Source organism: Falco naumanni, chromosome 5, assembly GCF_017639655.2.
Source record: "Falco naumanni isolate bFalNau1 chromosome 5, bFalNau1.pat, whole genome shotgun sequence".
NCBI lineage: Eukaryota > Metazoa > Chordata > Aves > Falconiformes > Falconidae > Falco > Falco naumanni.
This window is the reverse complement of record NC_054058.1, coordinates 28,559,535-28,577,605: the sequence shown is the minus strand read 5'-3', so window position 1 is coordinate 28,577,605 and position 18,071 is coordinate 28,559,535. Positions and strand designations below refer to the sequence as shown.

Sequence of the window (18,071 nt, the reverse complement as noted above, 5' to 3'; positions counted from 1 at the left end):
CTGCCATGACTTATCCCTTCACAATTATCCTGTGAAGTTGTGCTGGCCACTCATACATTCTCAGAGAGATGGCTGAGTGCTGGTTATGGCCAGCAAGGCTCTCTGGGGATTGGGGATTACGGGTGACCAAGGAAGATCCATCTCTCCCAGAGAGATACAGGAAGGCAGGACTCCACCATCAAGACCAACACCTTTGTGAAACACAGCCCGAATACCTGTGGTCAGCGTTGTTCTTGTGCTTCCCACTCCAGAGCCTCCTGCTGACAGCTGACGGGGGAGGAGAGGAGGGTAGAGGAGGGGGAGGGATGGATGGCAGAGGGGGCAAGTTTCTTTTATTCCTAGCTGCTGGCACCCAGTCCTCTTCCCCCTCATGTTTGAAAGTCCGCCGGGGCTTTGGCAGTGGGTTGATGAAGGGTTTCTTTTCTGGCACCCCTGGCTCTGTGTACACATTCTCCACTGTGCAGTCCTTGGATTTCACGTGAGAAGTTCTTACCTCTTCTAGGGTCCCAAAAATCGGCTCACTGATTTCAGAGTCCAAGCCAAGAAGCTTTTTATTGAGCTCAGCCCCACATACGCTCTCATGGCCCTCAGGAGCAGTGTGTCCTTGTGCTGCCTTCTCCTGCAAGCACTGTGGGGAATAGTAAGTACCAGGCAACTGCGGCTGCAGCTCTGCTGAGCCATCTTTCAAAGCCTGCTCCAGCTTCTTTACCTGACTAAGCACTGAAAGATTCTCCTTCTGGACCTCCCACTTCCCACCTTTCACCTCTTTGCATTTTCCAGGGCTGGATTCCACTTCCTCATCCTTTTGCGCTTCCCCCTTCCGATCTGCCGCCTGCCCTGTGCCTTTCTGAGTTCCTGCTTTCCGTTCATTCTCTTTGCCTGCTCCTTTGCGTTCCAGTTCCCAGTTCATAAGTCTCTTAGTCTCCACTTTCCGAGTCACCAGTGCTTCCCCACTTGTCTTCTCAGTTACACAGGGCACCTTGTGCTCCTCCTTAAATCCCTGCTCCTCCTCTCTGCGAGGAGCACACTGTGTTTCCTTTTTCCCTTCCCACTCTGAAATTTTGTCCTTGATGCTGAAGGACTTATTCCTCAAGCCAATTTTTCCAGGTGACCGTATACTCTGAGTGCCTCCTATCTGTCTCCTGATGATTTTACTGTTTTCTTTAACATTCAGATCCACAGACGGGTCACTGATGATCATTTTGGGACTAAGCATGTTCTGCTGAAAGCAGTCTAGCCTTGGATCCAGCATCAAGTTCTCCAAGGCTCCCAGTGGGTTCTTCACCACAGAAGAAACTGGTTCAGCTTCAGGTATTAAGCCCAGGGTGACAGACGTGCCTTCAGAACATCTCTCACTCAAGAATCCACACAAAGGTCTTTCTAATTTCTTCACAGCTGCTATGTTGTTTATATCTGCAAGCTTGATCCTACACACCAAAGACAAAAAGAGAAGAAACATTCACTGCCATTTTTCACCCCTGGTTTAGTCCATCAGCTCCACAAGCTCTACTTGTAAAGCTGGTAACAGCAGAGGATGTTCAAACCAAGCACTTGAGAGATGGGCTTAGTAGGGAGGATGCTCAGGGAAAGGTCCTTCTAGCCAGAACACAACGCTCCCTTCTTATTACAGCTAAGACACAGTTTGAAATGAAGCCTTTCTTTGTGGCAGAAGTAGGTGGCAGGTGAGAGAGATATTTTTTTTGTACATCAGACATGCTGATACCAATGAGAATTCACCAGCATTTGTGTGTGTGTGTGTGTTCAGAAGTGCTGTAGTTTTGGACATTGTCAGGGCATTAAGCAGGTCCACTGCAAGTAAATGCAACATGGACCATCTGCAAACAGCAAAATTGCTGCTGTTAACCAGAGGAGAAAACACATGATACAGCTGGCATTCCTCTAGTGCCTGCTCAGGGGATCTCTCTTGGTCCATACAAAAGTTCTCTAAATGCATATCAATGCACAAAGACTTTTTTTATTACACTCCAGTGGCCATACCATCCCAGGCCACACGTGAGCTTGGGCTCCCATGTACTCAGACACACTCCCTCAGCTTAGAGCACTGATGTAGCACCTGGACAGCAGATTCAACACTCTCAAAGCAAAGGATTAAACGTCTTCACTGTTTGAGTCCAAACTGCACCAAAAATCCCAAATATATTTAGTTTAGAGATTTCCAAGTGTGTGATATCACAGTATCAATACTGTGACATTTCATCAATATAATAAAGTTCCAGCTGAACAGACAGTTATTCCAACACAAAATGTTTCTGAACCAAAGCGCTTGGCCATGTCTTTGGGGTTTGCCTGGGCTTGGGAAAAAGCACCAGGACAACACAGGGTAGTTACCAGCACGCAAAGCTACATCATTAGTCCCATTTAACCATGATCCCAACCGTGAGATTCAACTTGGAAAATCTGCTCCATTAACTTGAACTTATCAAGCATGCCTCTTCCAGAACTCAGCGCTCTTGTAAGAGCATTCACGTGGATACCCTGTGTGCTGGCAGGCCTCGAGCTTTTTCCTGAGTTAAGCAACGCTGGCAGCCATTGCAGACTCAGTTGTAGCGCAGGCTGAGTCTGGGATAGGTTTCTGAGCAGAAATGGGACCTGAGCCAGATACTGTCCTTCCCTAGCCTCACAGTTATTTAACTCCTGGCTGCCTCAGTGACAACTTTGGTTAAGACAACAGCTGTGGTTAAGAGCTGGCACTGTGAACACCATGGCCTTTCCCAAGGAGCAGGGCATCGCAGTGCCGCTGGCGGTTGGACTGCACAGTAGAAACCAAGGCTGGACACTGGGAAAAGCCTGCAGTGGGTGGGGACAGCAGGGCTTGTCTGCCCAGTCTCCAGCAATGAAGATTTCAAGCGCAGGTGAGGCAAACACCGACAGGGATATCATCAGCACAAATGGCCTTGCCTCGAGGCAGACCTCTGTGAGTCTAGGACATTACCAGTCTGACTGCATGCTAAAATGCACAATGTCACAGTCCTGAGATGGTGATGAAACCACCCAAGATCTACAGGGATGTGTTTTAACATGTGAGGAGAGAGGGACAGTGCAGAGCAGAGAGAACGTTTCCCTCCTTTGGTTTTCTTTCTGTTAAGGCCTAATAAACACAAGCAAGACACTCTCGACACTGAAACACAGAAAGCTCTCACCTCTCAACAGACTTGCAGACACTGCTTTCAGACTTGCTGCTCACATCGGCCGCCTTGCTAGCTGTCATCATGTCAGCACACAGCAGGGCAGCAGCTCACCTGCAGACAGACACAAGGAAGAGGTGTTGCTCTGTGCTCAGCATCCCTCTCTATTCCTTATACACACATACACACACACGCATGTTTCTCCTTGAAATCCAGAAAAACTGAAGTGAGACAAGACATCTCTCTGAGGACAGCCCCAGTTTCCTCCTCTGCAAAATGGGAAGAGGGTTGATAGAATTACCGCTCAGAAGCCCAGGGAGGAGTCAATGGGTTTTGAGGGCAAAAATTATCTTTGATCCAATATCAACTGCTGTGCCATGACTTGAATACAGAGCACGCTTTATGAAGGTGTAACTGTTGCCAAAATCTCAGCAGATTTAATTTTTTTTTTCCTTTGCATAAAACTAAAACAAAAACAATTTTTAAATTGCCTGTATTACGGCCACATGACCAAAGTGATTCCTGTGCATGCCACACTATCACAACGTCCCCAGCTTGGGACAGAAAACAATTTATGCTGAACAGACACTGTGCTGCAGCCGCTGGTGTCCTTCTCTCTGGTGGGCCACATTAGGCTGCCACTGATCTGACTTCAGAGGACAATGCCTCATGGGGGTAAGATAAATCAGTCACAAAAATGAGTCATTCTGCTTGCCTCATGATTTCTAACATTCATGGAGGGACCGTCTGTCTCTTTCTTTTGAGTACTGCTCCTACCCAGTCAATGCAACAGACTTTGTCCTTTTTATTGCCCCACAATACTTGTCCTTGTTAAATGAAAAATAAAATAATTACTCTGTTACTCTACAGCACCACCTTTCCTCACGTCTCGGGGTGGTCTGCATGCTCTGCAGCACTGCAATGACAAAAGCTCACCACCTTGTAGTATATTTAGAAAATCTGAAGACTCTCAAATCTGTCCACTTGGCTGGTCTGCCAGATGCTGCTCCACCATGCCTAGCACTTGGCAAGATGAGTGCCTCGGGAAATCTAGTAGGTTCTTGTCGTTAAACATATAAAACCCACCACACCAGAAACAGTAAAGAACAAAAGGATCTCTCATTTCCACTGTTCAAGCATTTTGGGCAAAGAAGGGAAAAAGGAAAAAAAAATATTTAAAAATCAGTCTTGTTTGTTCGCAGTTTTCTCTCCTTCCCTTTATCCCACACTGGCAACGTTCCTCAGGCGAGGAGTGAACTCTGGGTCAACTCAATGTTGTACACACTCAGGGCAGCTCATTGCTAACCATTTAGCAGATTCTCTTTCCCCAGACAATAAACCCCTTTGGCTTCTCTTCCTCGTTAGTAACTGGAACAAACACTCACTTTACTTCTAGACACAGAGCAGCCTTGCAACACTGTCAAGAAAATTTACCGGCCTTAGGAACAAAATCTATTCATCCATCCGTTAACTGTTATGGATTGAGAATAACGAAAAGCTAATGATTGCTCACTCCCTGGCCAAAGAATGACTCACCCAGGCAGCCAAAGCAGATTCCTGCAAAACTGCAACAGAGGCTGCTCTGCACTTGGCTTACAACATCCTTAGAGCAGGGATGGTCTCTTCACTCATCATTCAGTGCCTCGCAAAGCGGGGTCAGTGGCCAGACTGGCTCCTCATCACTGCCTTTAGCAGCAAGAAATAGCACAGCAATGGGAGTCGGCATACACGCAACCCCTGTGGCTTTGCTGCCACACCAAAAGTTCACTTAGGATGAGTTTCTCTGTCTTGATAAACTCACACAATTTTCCCATCAGGAAACTCCATCTCTGAGCCTTTTCCAACAGCCCCTAACAAACACTGCCTTGACAATGATCATCTAAGTGTGAGGAAATGTGTGCTGGTGCTCAGCATAATCACGTACCTGATGCACCTCCTGCGGGAGAGGCCAAAAAGGAGATAATACAGAATAAGACATGGACTTGTTTCTCCATCTGTAGTGGATGGAACAGACCCCCATCACCCTTGGCAAGCAGAAGCAAGGCACAAAGCAGTTGCTCAGTGCTGCAAAAAGTCTCCCATGAAAGAAGCACCAATCAGCAGATCAGCATGACTTGGAGCCAAGGCCCGAGGGACATCTGTCCCCCCAGGCACTATGTGTGGCAATAGTAACCAAAGCAACATACACTAGGCAGATGAAAGAGCGGGCCAAAAGCTCCCAAAGCAGCAACACATCAGACGCTGCAACATGGCAACAACCAGGTACCTACCAACACACCCACTGACAACACAGGCCACTTAAGGGGGTAAAGTACCCTAGGAGAGAGACAGATTACTGTGCCTTCACCCTTGAGCAGCAGGGTATACAGGGTGTTCTCAGCATCACCCAGGGGATTATTGTAGGATATCAGCTGGCCCTGCCTAGAAGAATGGATATTTATCCAAACACACTGGAAGACATGAGGGGGGAAAAGAAGAGTCACCTCTGGAATAAAATAGCAGAAAACAATAAGGTACCCTCCAATTAGTCTAAGAGTCAGATAATTTGCTTGGAGTTGATCCCAAGCCCAAATGAACTTCAGAGGTGATGGGATCATCTCTTCCATTAATAAGGTCACCAGAAACAACTTGCAGGCCTGACCCACAGGCATTGCTAGCACCCGATGAGGAAGCTGGGATGGCAGTGATGGAAAATTGCCTCCAGTAGGAAAACAAAAGGTAGTTGATCTCTACTGAGGTTTGACTCCACGAGACACCAAGAGCTAACATGATAGTTCACTGCAAAGGGCAAGGGGAGCTCCTGTTCTTCCTGCCTCCCCATACCTCCGCTACGATCAACCACACGCCACTCTGTTTGCTGGCTCGGGCTCTCTATGGAGCACCTCTGTGACCTGCTATAGCTTGCTGAGAGTTTTAGACAAAGCAGCTAATGGAAGGAGTCCAACATGTACCCAGTCTGGTAGAAGGGAGGTGATAATATTGTGTGGACAGGAGGGAAAGAGGGAAGGAAGTGGAGAGAGAGAACTTGAGAGAGCGTGTGTAGGGATGGGGAAGAGAGACTTGCCAGAGGCTCAGAAGTGTCATCTGAAATGCTCTGCTTTCCTGCCTCGTGCAATGTGACCAGGTCCCTACAAACTGCCTAGAAGAAACTGGAGTAGGGCTGAGTTCAGTTAGGAGGCAACCTGAGAAGGACATACATACATCAGTCTGGTACTTCTTGACTGATTGCTGCTTTCTCTAAAAAACACACAAGAATTTTCTACCAGCAATGCCCCACAGCAACCCAAGCCCAGGGCTGCTCCTCCTGGCACGTACATCCTGGAGCAGCATGGCCATAAACAGAGAGAGAAGATGCGGAGCCCCATTTGGAGAGCCTTGCCACTGCAATTTATTCAGTAATGCCTGCCATTGTTTGGGGGGAACAAAGTTGTCATCTGGTATTGTTTCAAAATTAAACTGGGAAAGGAAGGACAGGGGAGGAGGTGGGAGGAAAGAGGGAGGGGAGGGAGCTCTCAAACCTGTTGGCCAGACCCTGGGAAGGATGTGAAGTCTCCCAGCAGAAGCCTCTCGGCGTATCTCCCACATGCACCCGGCCTCACAATTCCCAGGGCCATGTGATAGGGGCTTCCTGCTACCAAGTGAAGCGAGACCTACCCCGACCTCTCTCTTCCAAACAGAGTTCCTGCCTGCTTTGTGTTCGCAAAGAGGCGTTTGTTTACTGATCTATCATTGGCATGCAGGAAACAGCCTTGAAATGAGCTGTAATCATCCGTCTCCAGCAATAGCTGTTTGGCTTTCTTCTAATTTAAGTTTTCCTCCCGTCCCCCCTTTCCCCAATGCCCTCTTCCCCACTTCCGATCAAAACGCTTTTGGATTACGCACATCTGGTTCAGGGCACTGGATACTATGCGACGTTTCCAAAGCAACCGGTGAATAAAAAAGAGGTGCTGACAGTAGGCACGCTCCCACCCCCGAAGGACAGAGAAGTCTTCCAGAGGAATACGAGCTAAACTCCTTCAGGGAGAGAAAGAAACCAGCTTTGCCCACTGCACTTGGTGCAGCCACCAGATGATACCAAAAGCCAAAGGAGCACCAAATGCCCTGTAGCCTACATCATCAGAAATGTATACAGCCAGCACATGGGTCACACACACGCAGTCTTGCGCCCAGGAAGGTGAGGCTGTGATGGCATCAAGCTGACCAAGCCTCCTTTCTTTGCTATTTCAATTGTGGGGAATAAACCAAGCCTCCCTCAAAGGGTCTTGTGGTTTGAAGATGGGTATTACTATTGCTGCATGCTGGAGGTCATGTCTCAAGATTTTCTTTGCTCTGTTTACTCTGTACCTCACACAAAAACTGGATCCAAGTCCGTAACTAGATACTAGCCACACCACCAGCACCTATAAACAGTAAGGCTTCACAGCACCTCGGGCAACCCACAGCTGGTCAAACTCTCGTCCAAGAAGAAAAAAAGACACACTGCCTTTCTTCTCCTTGGTGCTCACAGAAACGGTCTCTCCAGTTAACTTTCATGAGTAACCCCAAGCAGCCAGCCAAAGCCTGCAAGTAACACCTCTCCGCTCCAGTGCTTTACAGAACAAAGGACGCAACATACAGACAGCGATGAGACAACAATATATAACGTACATATATAAAGAACAGGAAGGATACCAAGAAGACAAAACACTAACAGGAAAATTGTGAGTAAGGGGGAGCCAAGAGTTAAAGCCTTCAAGGCTCCCTCCCCCAGCCCTGGCTCTATTTGGAGCCTGTTTCCCTTTGGGGGAAGCAGCAGAGTATTCGTGCTTGTGCGCACACACAGAGGCCACTGCGATGCCCCTGTGCACAGCCCCAGCACCAGGCAGCATTCCTGGGCCTGGGTATGAGCACACTGCCTTCCCGAGGTCCCCAGCAGCAGTGTGACCTGAGGAGGTGAGCCCCTGCAGAGCAGGAAGGACACTAGCCAAGCAGAGACGTGGCTACAGCCAAGAAGGCTAAGTCCAGGCTTCCTTGGCAAAACAAGATGCTTGCAGTGGGGGAGTCACTGTTTTGAGGTGCCCAATGCCAATCCAGCAGCAAGACAAAGAGTTTTCTGAAACGTGAGCTCAGGGTGTTTGACCCAAAGCTCTGTGACATGTGCCATGAGCCTTCCCAAGCTGATAATAGCAACAGTTTCTCCTCAGAGGACTTCCATGAAGTCCACTTCTTTCCTCTCCCAGCCAGCCCTCCAGATGAGTGTACCCCAAGGTCTGGGACAAAAGGCCACCTCCACAACAGCAGAGCTTCTCAGTAGCATTCAGTGAAAAGACAATTCAACTTATGCATGAGAAAGACTTTTTTTACCAAGAGGGTCACTGAGCACCAGAGAGGTTGTGGAGGCTCTATCCTTGGAGATACTCAAAATGCAACTGGACAGTGTTCTGAACAAGCTGCTCTATGTAACTCCACTCTGAGCAGAGAGCTGGACTTGGCCATCTCCAGCGCTGCCTTCCCACCTCAGCTACTCTACCACCCTGTGCTGGTCAGTTAGTTAGGGACAAGGTGAGCTGTCATCTCTTTGCAGGCACCAATTGTTCTGTCCTGGCCACACAAGCCTCCTGTGGGTCAGAGATTAAAGACACTCACAGCAGGATCATTCAGTTCATCACACTCATAATGGGGTCCTAATCGTAGATAGTCAGGCCCAAGTCACTTATTAAATAAAGAAAAGCAGAATAAACTTATGCAAACGTATTCATGGAGGACCAGTGACTGGGAAGCTGTATGCTCCTACAGTATCTTTCAGAGTTAGATCCCACACAGCCTCCTACACCCCTGCCCTACTCTGTCCTAACTTGTCCCTTTGATCTATCATATCTTACACCACAGGGCTTACAATGAGGTCAGGAGAATCCCATGTGTCAAAACAAACTGTATTTTCAAAAAACCCAAGTGGAATCAACGTACTGCAACCTCTCTCTTTGTGCATGCACCCCATGTCAGAGGAACAACGCTGCAATGCAAGGAATGCAGAAATTTGCAGTGTCGGCATTCAGCCTGTGTGCAGAAAAGTTGTGTTGTGTGTTATGTTTTTAATTTTATTATATAATTCATTCTACTGACCTTCTCCCTCGCTAAGCCCACAGAACAAACACTGCCCGCTTATAAGTCACTAACCTGATTTAAAGGATTACTACGGTTAAAGGGACTGCCCTGTTTCTCCCTCTTCCTGGGCCCCTGCTCCTCCCTTGGCTGCCGGCAACGTGGTCTCATCCCTGTCCTTGGTAAGGGACATGCCTGATCAGATCTAAGTTGCCATTGACTAAGGGTGTGCCTACGTTTTCCTCCCTTCTTGCTCCTGCTTCCTTTATCAGCTCCAATGCTTTTAAAGCCCTTTCTGAGCTAACATGAGCTAGCAAGCTGGCTAGTTCAACTTACTAAACCAGCAAAGAAATAAAAGCAGGGAAAAGCAAAATGTTTCCTGCTCAGATAGCGATGTCAAGTCACCTGTCATGGAAAACCTGATGAGCGCTGAAGCACATGGAAGGGAGGGGATGAAATCATATTGCTGGGTCAGATACACTCGGTATTTTGCTTTCTCCCTCCCTTCAAGGACATTTGTTGCTTACCATATAACCGTATAACTAGCAAACTGGGCTGCACAGGCTACAGGCAAAACTACAATTTGTTCTTAGTACAGGGACAAGCAAGATTTCATTTTTCAGGCTTCACAAGCAGCTGTGGGGCCAGCCCCATGGTCCCATGTCTGGCACCCAGGCCAGGGAACACAGAGCTGGCAGCAGCTCTGCTTTCAGGGTTTGTCCGACCCGGCAGTGAGCTGGGAAGGGCAGGTGAGTAGGTTCCCAGCCATTTCTCCTTCATTACCTGCCAAATTAAGGAAGAACCCCCTGCAGACATTTATTTCACTTGCTACATTACCCAGATCCACCTGTAGAGCTGCTCCCCTCTGTTGCACTGAAGCAGATCACAGATGCACAGATGACTGTAAGTGCCCAGGCAAGCCTGCCAATTATTTTCAAGTTTGGCCCCATCTTCAAAAAAAACTTCGCTGTTCTACCCCCACCTCTGTCCTCTCACCTCTTCACACTAGATCCTTGTTACATACCATCTTCCTCACCTACTCATGCTTGCCCAGACAGCCTGGGTTTAACTGTCTGAGGTCACGATTCAAGTCCCAGCTCCCTCACTCACTGCTAATGTCATGCCCACTACCAGCTGTCCCAGCCAGGCCCTCTCTGCCCCTCCCCATCACCACTTTCTTTGTATCTCTCTCTTTCCAGACTTGTCCCCTCAAATCATTGCTTAGCCAGTCCTTCTCTACCCACAGCTCCTCCAAATACCTTCCTGCCATCTTAAGGACTTTCTGTGATGGGTTCTAGGTGTAGACTCTTCTTCCCCTCACTTCCTGCTCCCTGCCCAGACTAAGGGCTTTCCCAGACCTACCCAGCCCTCAGCCTTGCCTCAGTTTTCCTTGTCCACCCCTGTCCTACCTCCGTGTCCTACCTTCTGCTCCAGCAGAAACAGCCTCCCCTCCACACTGCAGACTCAGGAAGCCTCCACCATTCAACCTTCTACCTTAAAAGCTGCTTCCCTACAGCATCCAGTGTGTGTTTGGTTGTTAGGTTGTTTGTTTTACTTGCCCTCAGGCCTAGTATCACCAAGAGAAAGCCACCTGACACCAGACTGGCTTAAGCACCTTTTTTCTGCCTGCCCTTACAGGGCAGAACTTGAGCAGCTTGCACAATTCCCCAGGTTTTAGATCCACTGCTGCTCTCTCCTGGCTACCAAACACCCTAAACTCCTGGATACAGCTTCTGCATGTCCATAGTGCTTATCTAGAAGATGCTTCTCCACACGGATGGTCTGCACCTACATGCTGAAGACACTGGACTCCAAACATGCATTTCCATTGTCAGTATCCTGAGTGGATCCCGCACTTCTCCCTCACTGCATACCCACGCATGCACAGTGCAGCAATGATTTCTTCAGAAGCAGAACGACTGCATCTTTATGTCCAAATCATTGACCTTGACTAGGACTGAGGATCTTTCCCTTTCTCCCTAGTCCGGGCTTTGCCTCTACTGGATGCTAGTAAATAAAGCAATTTCTGCCTCTGTTCTGCTATGGTGCCAGCGGGATAAATGACGGCATGGGAAAAATAAAGTCCTGGCAGTCTGGTCCCCTGTTTCTGGGCAGATTTTTAAGGTCTTGCTAAACCCCAGAAACTTATTCTGTACTGCTGGTCAGGTGGCCAGCCTTTGGCTCTGAACTGCAGGTGGCATGTACCCACCCACATATGACTCCCAGGCTGGGGCTTTATCATAGGCCCAGTGTTAGGATTGCACCGGCAACAAGACTCCGCTTGGAAAGAAACGAACCCTGGTGGGTCACCCTGGGTCTCAATTGCATCCTTAGGCCATCCCTGCTCTGTTGTAAAGCAGCTGGACCTTTGAGAAACTACTCTCACCTCCTGTCTATTACTGCCTTCCACCACCCATTTGCTGCAGGTTGCAGGCCAAGCTCCACAGGGATAGCACCAGCATCAGCTGCCTGGCACAGGGAGTTGGAAGGACAGGACATTTGGGAACAAGGTAACTACTGAAGAAGGTAGCTGCTAAAAACAAAAACCTCTGCTGACAATGTGCCAGACGACATTTTCTTCTCACACAGCCTTGGAAAAGTTAAGGTAGAGATGACACAGGAGTGGCCAAGGACAATTCCTGATCAAAATAGCATCTAACACTTCTGTTTCAAAGCGCAGGATTAGCCTTCATAAAAGACAAGCCTGGTGTACTTTCTAACATAGGGGAAACGGCACATTTTTCTCACCTAGCTTCACTCTTTGAAACAGCTGAAACATTTTGGCTGAAGGCTTTCAGAAGTAATTCAGCCAGAGGCAATGCTCAGCATGAAAAACTGCAGACTGAAACAAAAAAAAAATGACCTGAGGACAGAAATAAAAAACAGGGTCTCACAATGTGAATTGTCTTCTGTTAAAGGTGGGGCACGTTGCACCCACTATTATTAAACTCGTCCCACATTTCCTATTGTCTTATTTTCCCTTTGTTCCTCCCTCTAAACACATAATAAACAAAAAAAGCTCAACAACTCAAAGGGTATTCAACATCCCTCCAGTTTCCTTCAGGCAACCACACCCTCAGCTGGAAAACACAGCATTTCCAGGGTTAGCAGCGAGATGTTACATGACCATGTCAAACGAAACAGCAAGCTTTTTCCAATTCACTGCTTACAAGCACAGATTAAGTCCTGCACGTGTAGAAGGTAAATACTGTTATTCTTTGTGTGGCAAGTACGGTTTGTATTACTGCTTAGAGACACAATGAGTCTTCACTCCGGCAGGTAAGTTAACAAATACTGTGAAAATATTAACATGGGAAGGAAGAGAAAGACTCAGTTACTACCCAACTGGGCTGCTAAAACGACGTCTAATGACAGCGTTTAGTGGAATGACATGTTTCAGGCTAAGTTTTCTACAAGGAAGTAATGAACAAAATTTTTTTAAAAAAAATACAATTCCAGATGGAGAAACCAAGACCCTGGGAAGTGAAGGCAGGAGTAGAGGACAGCTCTTCTGTGATGGTTCTTGGCAATACTAGACCATCTCCTTGTGTTTTAGATCTTGCATTAGTGCAAGTCCACACAGGGGTTGCTCAGCCACTTTCAAGCTGGGATACTATTTACTTATGCTTTGCAGCCTAATAAATGAAAATTCAGTTAGTTTAAGTCAAGGCTGAAGAAGACATTAGTGGTGAATCCCACATTACTGAAGCGAACATGAGCTTGCTGATGACATCAGTGGAGCCAGTGTTTCATATACCTGTTTTCTTTGGCTTTGAAACTACTCATATACAAGATGACTGTAGTCAATATGGACTAAAACAAAAGAAATATGGACCAGATTTACACAAGCACACGTTTGCCAGCAGTACTATCAGCCACATGGAGAGGCAGGATTCCTAGCAGATGCAGTGGCTTCAGTCCCCGACAAAGACAAAACTACATTGGCAAATGCACGTTTCTACCAGTGTAGCCAACTGGTGTAGATACTTTCTCTCCTTTAAGAGGAATGCTGTGTTACAGATACACCAGTCCTACTACAACAGTAAATCACTTCTAGTGTAAAAAGAATTGGAAAGAATTCAGGGTTATTTTTACGCTTATAAGAAACCCAAACATTTGACAGTATAGGAAACAACCTGCCACTAAAACACAGTGTTCAGCTCATGAACCACACTGGAATTAATTTTCGATGTGGTGAGATAACCTCTGCTATTCTAGCATAAACAGGACCCAAAGAGGTCCCTTCGAGGAGCAACTCTGCAAAAAGTTTCCTGGCAGGAAGACAAATTGTCTCACATTCAGAAAGGAAATGAGAGCATTAAAACGAAGAACCTCAACTTCTTCCAAAATAAGTTATCATCAGGGAAGACAAACAGAGCCTCAGCAAATCTCTCCTTCGGTGGCCTTCACCCTGCAGGATGCTGGCTCTTGCCCCTCCTGGTGAGGATTTAGCACACAGCTTCCAGAATCGCCCATCGCTACAACCTTGGGGCACCATCTGCAGAGCCCTGGTAGCTGCGTGCTCCAGCAGACCTTCCTGTACTAGTTCCGAGTCCATGACCTGCCACTACACTCTGTCTCTATGAAGCATCATCTTTTGAACGCAAGCAAAAAGTCACCTGTGGATTCCTTTGTGGTTCCGGAGACCCTGCCTTGCTCAACGTCCTCTTTCCTCCCACCCTTGCTCTCCCACATATCTTAGCCACCACAAATGCAGGACCTGCTTATTGCAGATCTTATTCCTTATTGAAATCTTTCAACCACAGCACAGCACACCATCCCCTCATTCAGCTTTCCTCAGCAAAAAGCAGGGCCCAGGCAGCACGTGAGCCGCCAAAGATTTACCCATCACGGGGAGGAAACCTGCACAGCTCCAAAGAAGAAAAACCTCTGCAAAAAGGGCTTGCATTTATTTATTTTTCCAGGAGGAAAGCTGCTCTCTGTGGGTGTGTGCGTGCATGTGTGCGTGTGCTTGTCAGGACAATAGGAAAAAGGACATTGGAGCAGAGCTGCCAGGAAACAGTCGGCCATCTGCCCGTGTGGAGAGCAGTTTTTCCTTTTCTTTTGTACTAAGAGGAATGTAGCTGAGAGCCGCCATCCGCCCGCGCTGGGAGGAAATCTGAGAGCCTGTGCGCTGCCAGGGAGAGGAAGGTGGGGGAGGGCGCACGGCCGGGCCGTGTGGTTAAGCGGTCATTGCGCTCACGGCCAATAAAAGTGGGGAAAAACACCCAACCAAAACCCCCAAATCGTAGGGAAAAATCGCTCTTCCACCGCCACCCTTTCACTCTCACATGCGGTTTGATACTCTCTCCCCGGGTGATCCCGAGCACAGGAACAGCTGGCGGGGCTCGGCAGAGGAGGGTGTCAGAAGGGCAACGGCCTGGGGAAGAACAAGGGTTTCCCCCTGCGCTGACACCTGGCATCCCCGGAGGAGAAAGCAACACAAACAGAAAACCAGCCCACATCCCTTGTGGCTTGTCGGCCTGCGCCCTCTCGGTAACCGGGCACTTGGCAACCTGAGCACCAAAGAGCTTGAGGAAGGACCCTCTGCTCTTTTGGCTCCCCAAACCACCAGACAAGGGTAGAGCACAAGAAGCAAACCCATTGCATATAACCATCCACACATTCTTCCCCAAGGGCTTTGGTACAGCTTCTGACTATAAAAGAAAACTATGTAACAGGAGGGGAAACAGATCTGATCTCCTGGTACTGTCAGGCAAAAACGCTGGCTTGGTGGTACATTCTTCCACCACCTTTGTGGCAGAAGAGCCCTAGGGAAATAAACAAAGGTAAAATTTCCAAAAGTGACTACATGACTTTGAAGTTTAAGACCCATTTTCAAAGCCAACTGAGGATCAGATTTTTTTAAAACACTGTAGAAGTGGCTAACATTTTCAAAGAACTGTAAGCACATGTTCCTTATTCACTGATTGCAACAGGGGAAGTTGTCTAGGTATTGCTAGGAAAATTGAGAGACCATCTATCTGCATCTGTGTGTGCCTGCATAACTTGCAAACTGGCACTTACCAGGTGCCACATCCAGTTCCCCATAGCCAGCAGAACTCGCTAACATGGGAGATGTCCAAGATTACAGGTCACAGGCCTGGAAGAGGGCACTTCCAGAACTGATTAATTGAGGCATGGTCTAAAGAGGTTCCACCTCCCACCAGCTTGGAAGATGGACAGACTGACTCAGCGACACTCTGCACCTCTGCATGTCTAAGTCAGATCTGGACTACCACCCACACAACCCAGTCCCTTTTAGAAACGAGACTCAGGTTTCCAAACTCTGTTGTGACTTTTTAAACATTTTACTTCTCGTAAAAACAAAATCATTGGTGTAGCACACCTGTTTGACCTGAAGAAAATTCTTTGGCTGCTTCTCCCTTGGATGACAGACAATGGTAACAAGTATAAACAAAGCAGAGACTTGATACAAGGAAAAATCTTTTTCACCATGAGGATAACACAGCTCTGGAACAGCCCTGCTGTCCTCATCTCCGGAGGTTTGCAATACCCAACCAGACAAAGCCCTGAGCAAGCTGGTCTGAGCTCAGTCCTGAACTTCTTTGAGCAGGAGGCTGGACCAGAAAGATACCTCCTGCAATCCCTTCTAACGGATTATCCCATGATGACCCGTCGTTAATTACTGTAAGAGAACATTCACTCTCATTTCCTCTGTGGAAAACAAACAAACAAAATACAAAACCTGCAAAAAATACTCCCCTTCAAAACACTATTACTAGGTGCCCCACCCCCCAATATTTTTGCTTTTCTCCAAGTGACCATCAAGCAAGCAATAAAAAATGGCTGCTAAAACAAGATAAACAGTTACACTATCCCTAACACATTTCCATGGTCTTTTGTCCCTACTAATTCTGTAGTGCCTAACAAACTTCAACAGTTTGGTGGAAGCTATTAGCGAGGCCACAAATCCAGCAGCAAGGCTGCCTTGGCAAATACTGACAAGTGCTGTAAATTCTTACTATTAGAAAAAGAACATATTTTCTTCCCAAATTCATTCCACTTTCGGAGAGATCAGGATACAATTTTTTGAAAAGCTTAAAGTTATTTCATAACTAAATTAAAAAAAACCAAAAACAACAAAGAAAACAAAACTGAGAAATACTGAAAGCATTTATTTGGACGATGTGGGTTTTTTCTTTGCTGAAGCATTTCTTTGGGTTTCTCATAGCAGAAAACCTAGAAAATGGCGAGTATCAAACAAGCACATATTGTTCAATACTGTCTTCCAAGGGATGTGCTAAAGGCAGTACATACTCTAGAGGACTTTAATTTTCATTGTTTACTTTCTTTCATATATATCAGACTGTCTGATAACTGAGCAGAAGCATAGCACCCACGTACAATTCCTCCATCAAGCCCTTACTTCACAACTGAAGCAGAGTTTTTCTTACAGAAGCTTCCAACCCAGAGAACGTGCATCCAAGTTTTGTATTCCAGGGTAACCACAAGGGTATACTCCACCCAAGATGCTTGAATGTTGTCCTGGACTGGGCCCCAATACTGTTTATTGTGCACAGGAAAAACTCATTACTACAAAGCAGCCAGCACTGAATGCATTTCACAAGGGCGCATTTTACAGGACCCAGAACAAACTATCAAAGTAGGAGTCTCCTGGAGTCAAACCCTTTGCAGAAGCCCTTATCCCCTGAACTATTCAATAAACATCATCCCCTTTCATCTTAAATGCTCATAAACATCTCATTTCCAGTCCAATGCAAAGAGAAATCCTAGCTGTACTGAAGATAGCAATTTGACTCCAGTGATTATGGTGTGGCTTGCATTTCACCCACTAAACCCTCCACACTCATCTCGTTTCTGCTCCTCACCAACACAGGCCTACCTACAGAACCTCAAGCACAGTCTCCTCAGCTCAAGTCCTATCATAAAACCTCTCCAGAGAGGACAAGTCTTACAGGTCCTCCTTAAAAAAATACAAGTGTTTCCCGCCAGGTGAGAGACAAGGTCTCTCACAGTAGATGACCAGCACTAGGAGAGAGGTGACCTACTAGGTACAACACCCTGGTGATACACAGGTTCCTCTGTGAAGTTCCTATCCCCACTGCCCCAAAAATCACACTCAGCTCTAAAGGTCTGACTCAGGAAAGAGGCTGTCCATAAATGCTTTTCTCCCTGCAGAAGACTGTGAATTCAACAAATGCACGTTCTCTAGCTTAGACACCCTATGAACAGGCCGGTCAGGTATTCCTCACCAGAACCACCTTCTTCATGCAAAGGTAGAAGCTGCACTACATTGCTTCAATTATCATGGCTGAACACAATGGATCTTTTGATAACTAGATTTTCTTTATTGAAAAGAATGTCTACAGACATTACTGGCAAGCTAAACCTAAACTCGATCTTTTAGGGGAAATTCCCCAAATATTTTCTTCAATTAGAAGAAGTGCAAGAAGAGCTTATGTAATGCTATACTTGATTTACTTCTTGGCTGGTAAGAAAAATATTTGGCATTCAAGTAGGCGTTCTTCTTCCCATCTCTTCCACATGTAATAACTCAAACGTTCAGATTTAGTTAATAAAAACTGTCATCCACTTCTCCAAGTGGGTTCACTGCATTCATATTAAAAAGAAAATAAGACAGAGGAGAAATTTTGGCACTAGAAATAGGTTAGCAAGAAGTTATCTTTGCTTATATGCCTTCCCAAGCAAAAAGAATATTAGAGATACATACTGTTTGTAAATACAGTTAGCATACAAAACTAAGAAATCACTTTTCTTTAGACCTTCTTCACACAAATCTGACTTTTTATGACAGGTAAAAATGATATAAGAAATCAGTCCTACAAGTCATATCTTTGG

General features: G+C 46.8%; 1 protein-coding gene across 4 annotated transcripts in view; it reads right to left on the bottom strand.

The window, feature by feature from the left end:
- DENND2A (DENN domain containing 2A) overlaps positions 1-18,071 on the bottom strand; it is a 60,186-nt gene that overhangs the window by 32,586 nt on the left and 9,529 nt on the right. For all 4 annotated transcript variants that reach the window (XM_040595331.1, XM_040595333.1, XM_040595334.1 and 1 more), the window contains exons 2-3: positions 3,162-3,260; positions 216-1,427 (exon numbers count right to left, since the gene is read on the bottom strand). In XM_040595331.1, the coding sequence (XP_040451265.1) occupies positions 216-1,427; positions 3,162-3,232 (1,283 nt within the window). In that variant the 5' untranslated portion in view covers positions 3,233-3,260. The remainder of the gene's footprint in view (positions 1-215; positions 1,428-3,161; positions 3,261-18,071) is intronic.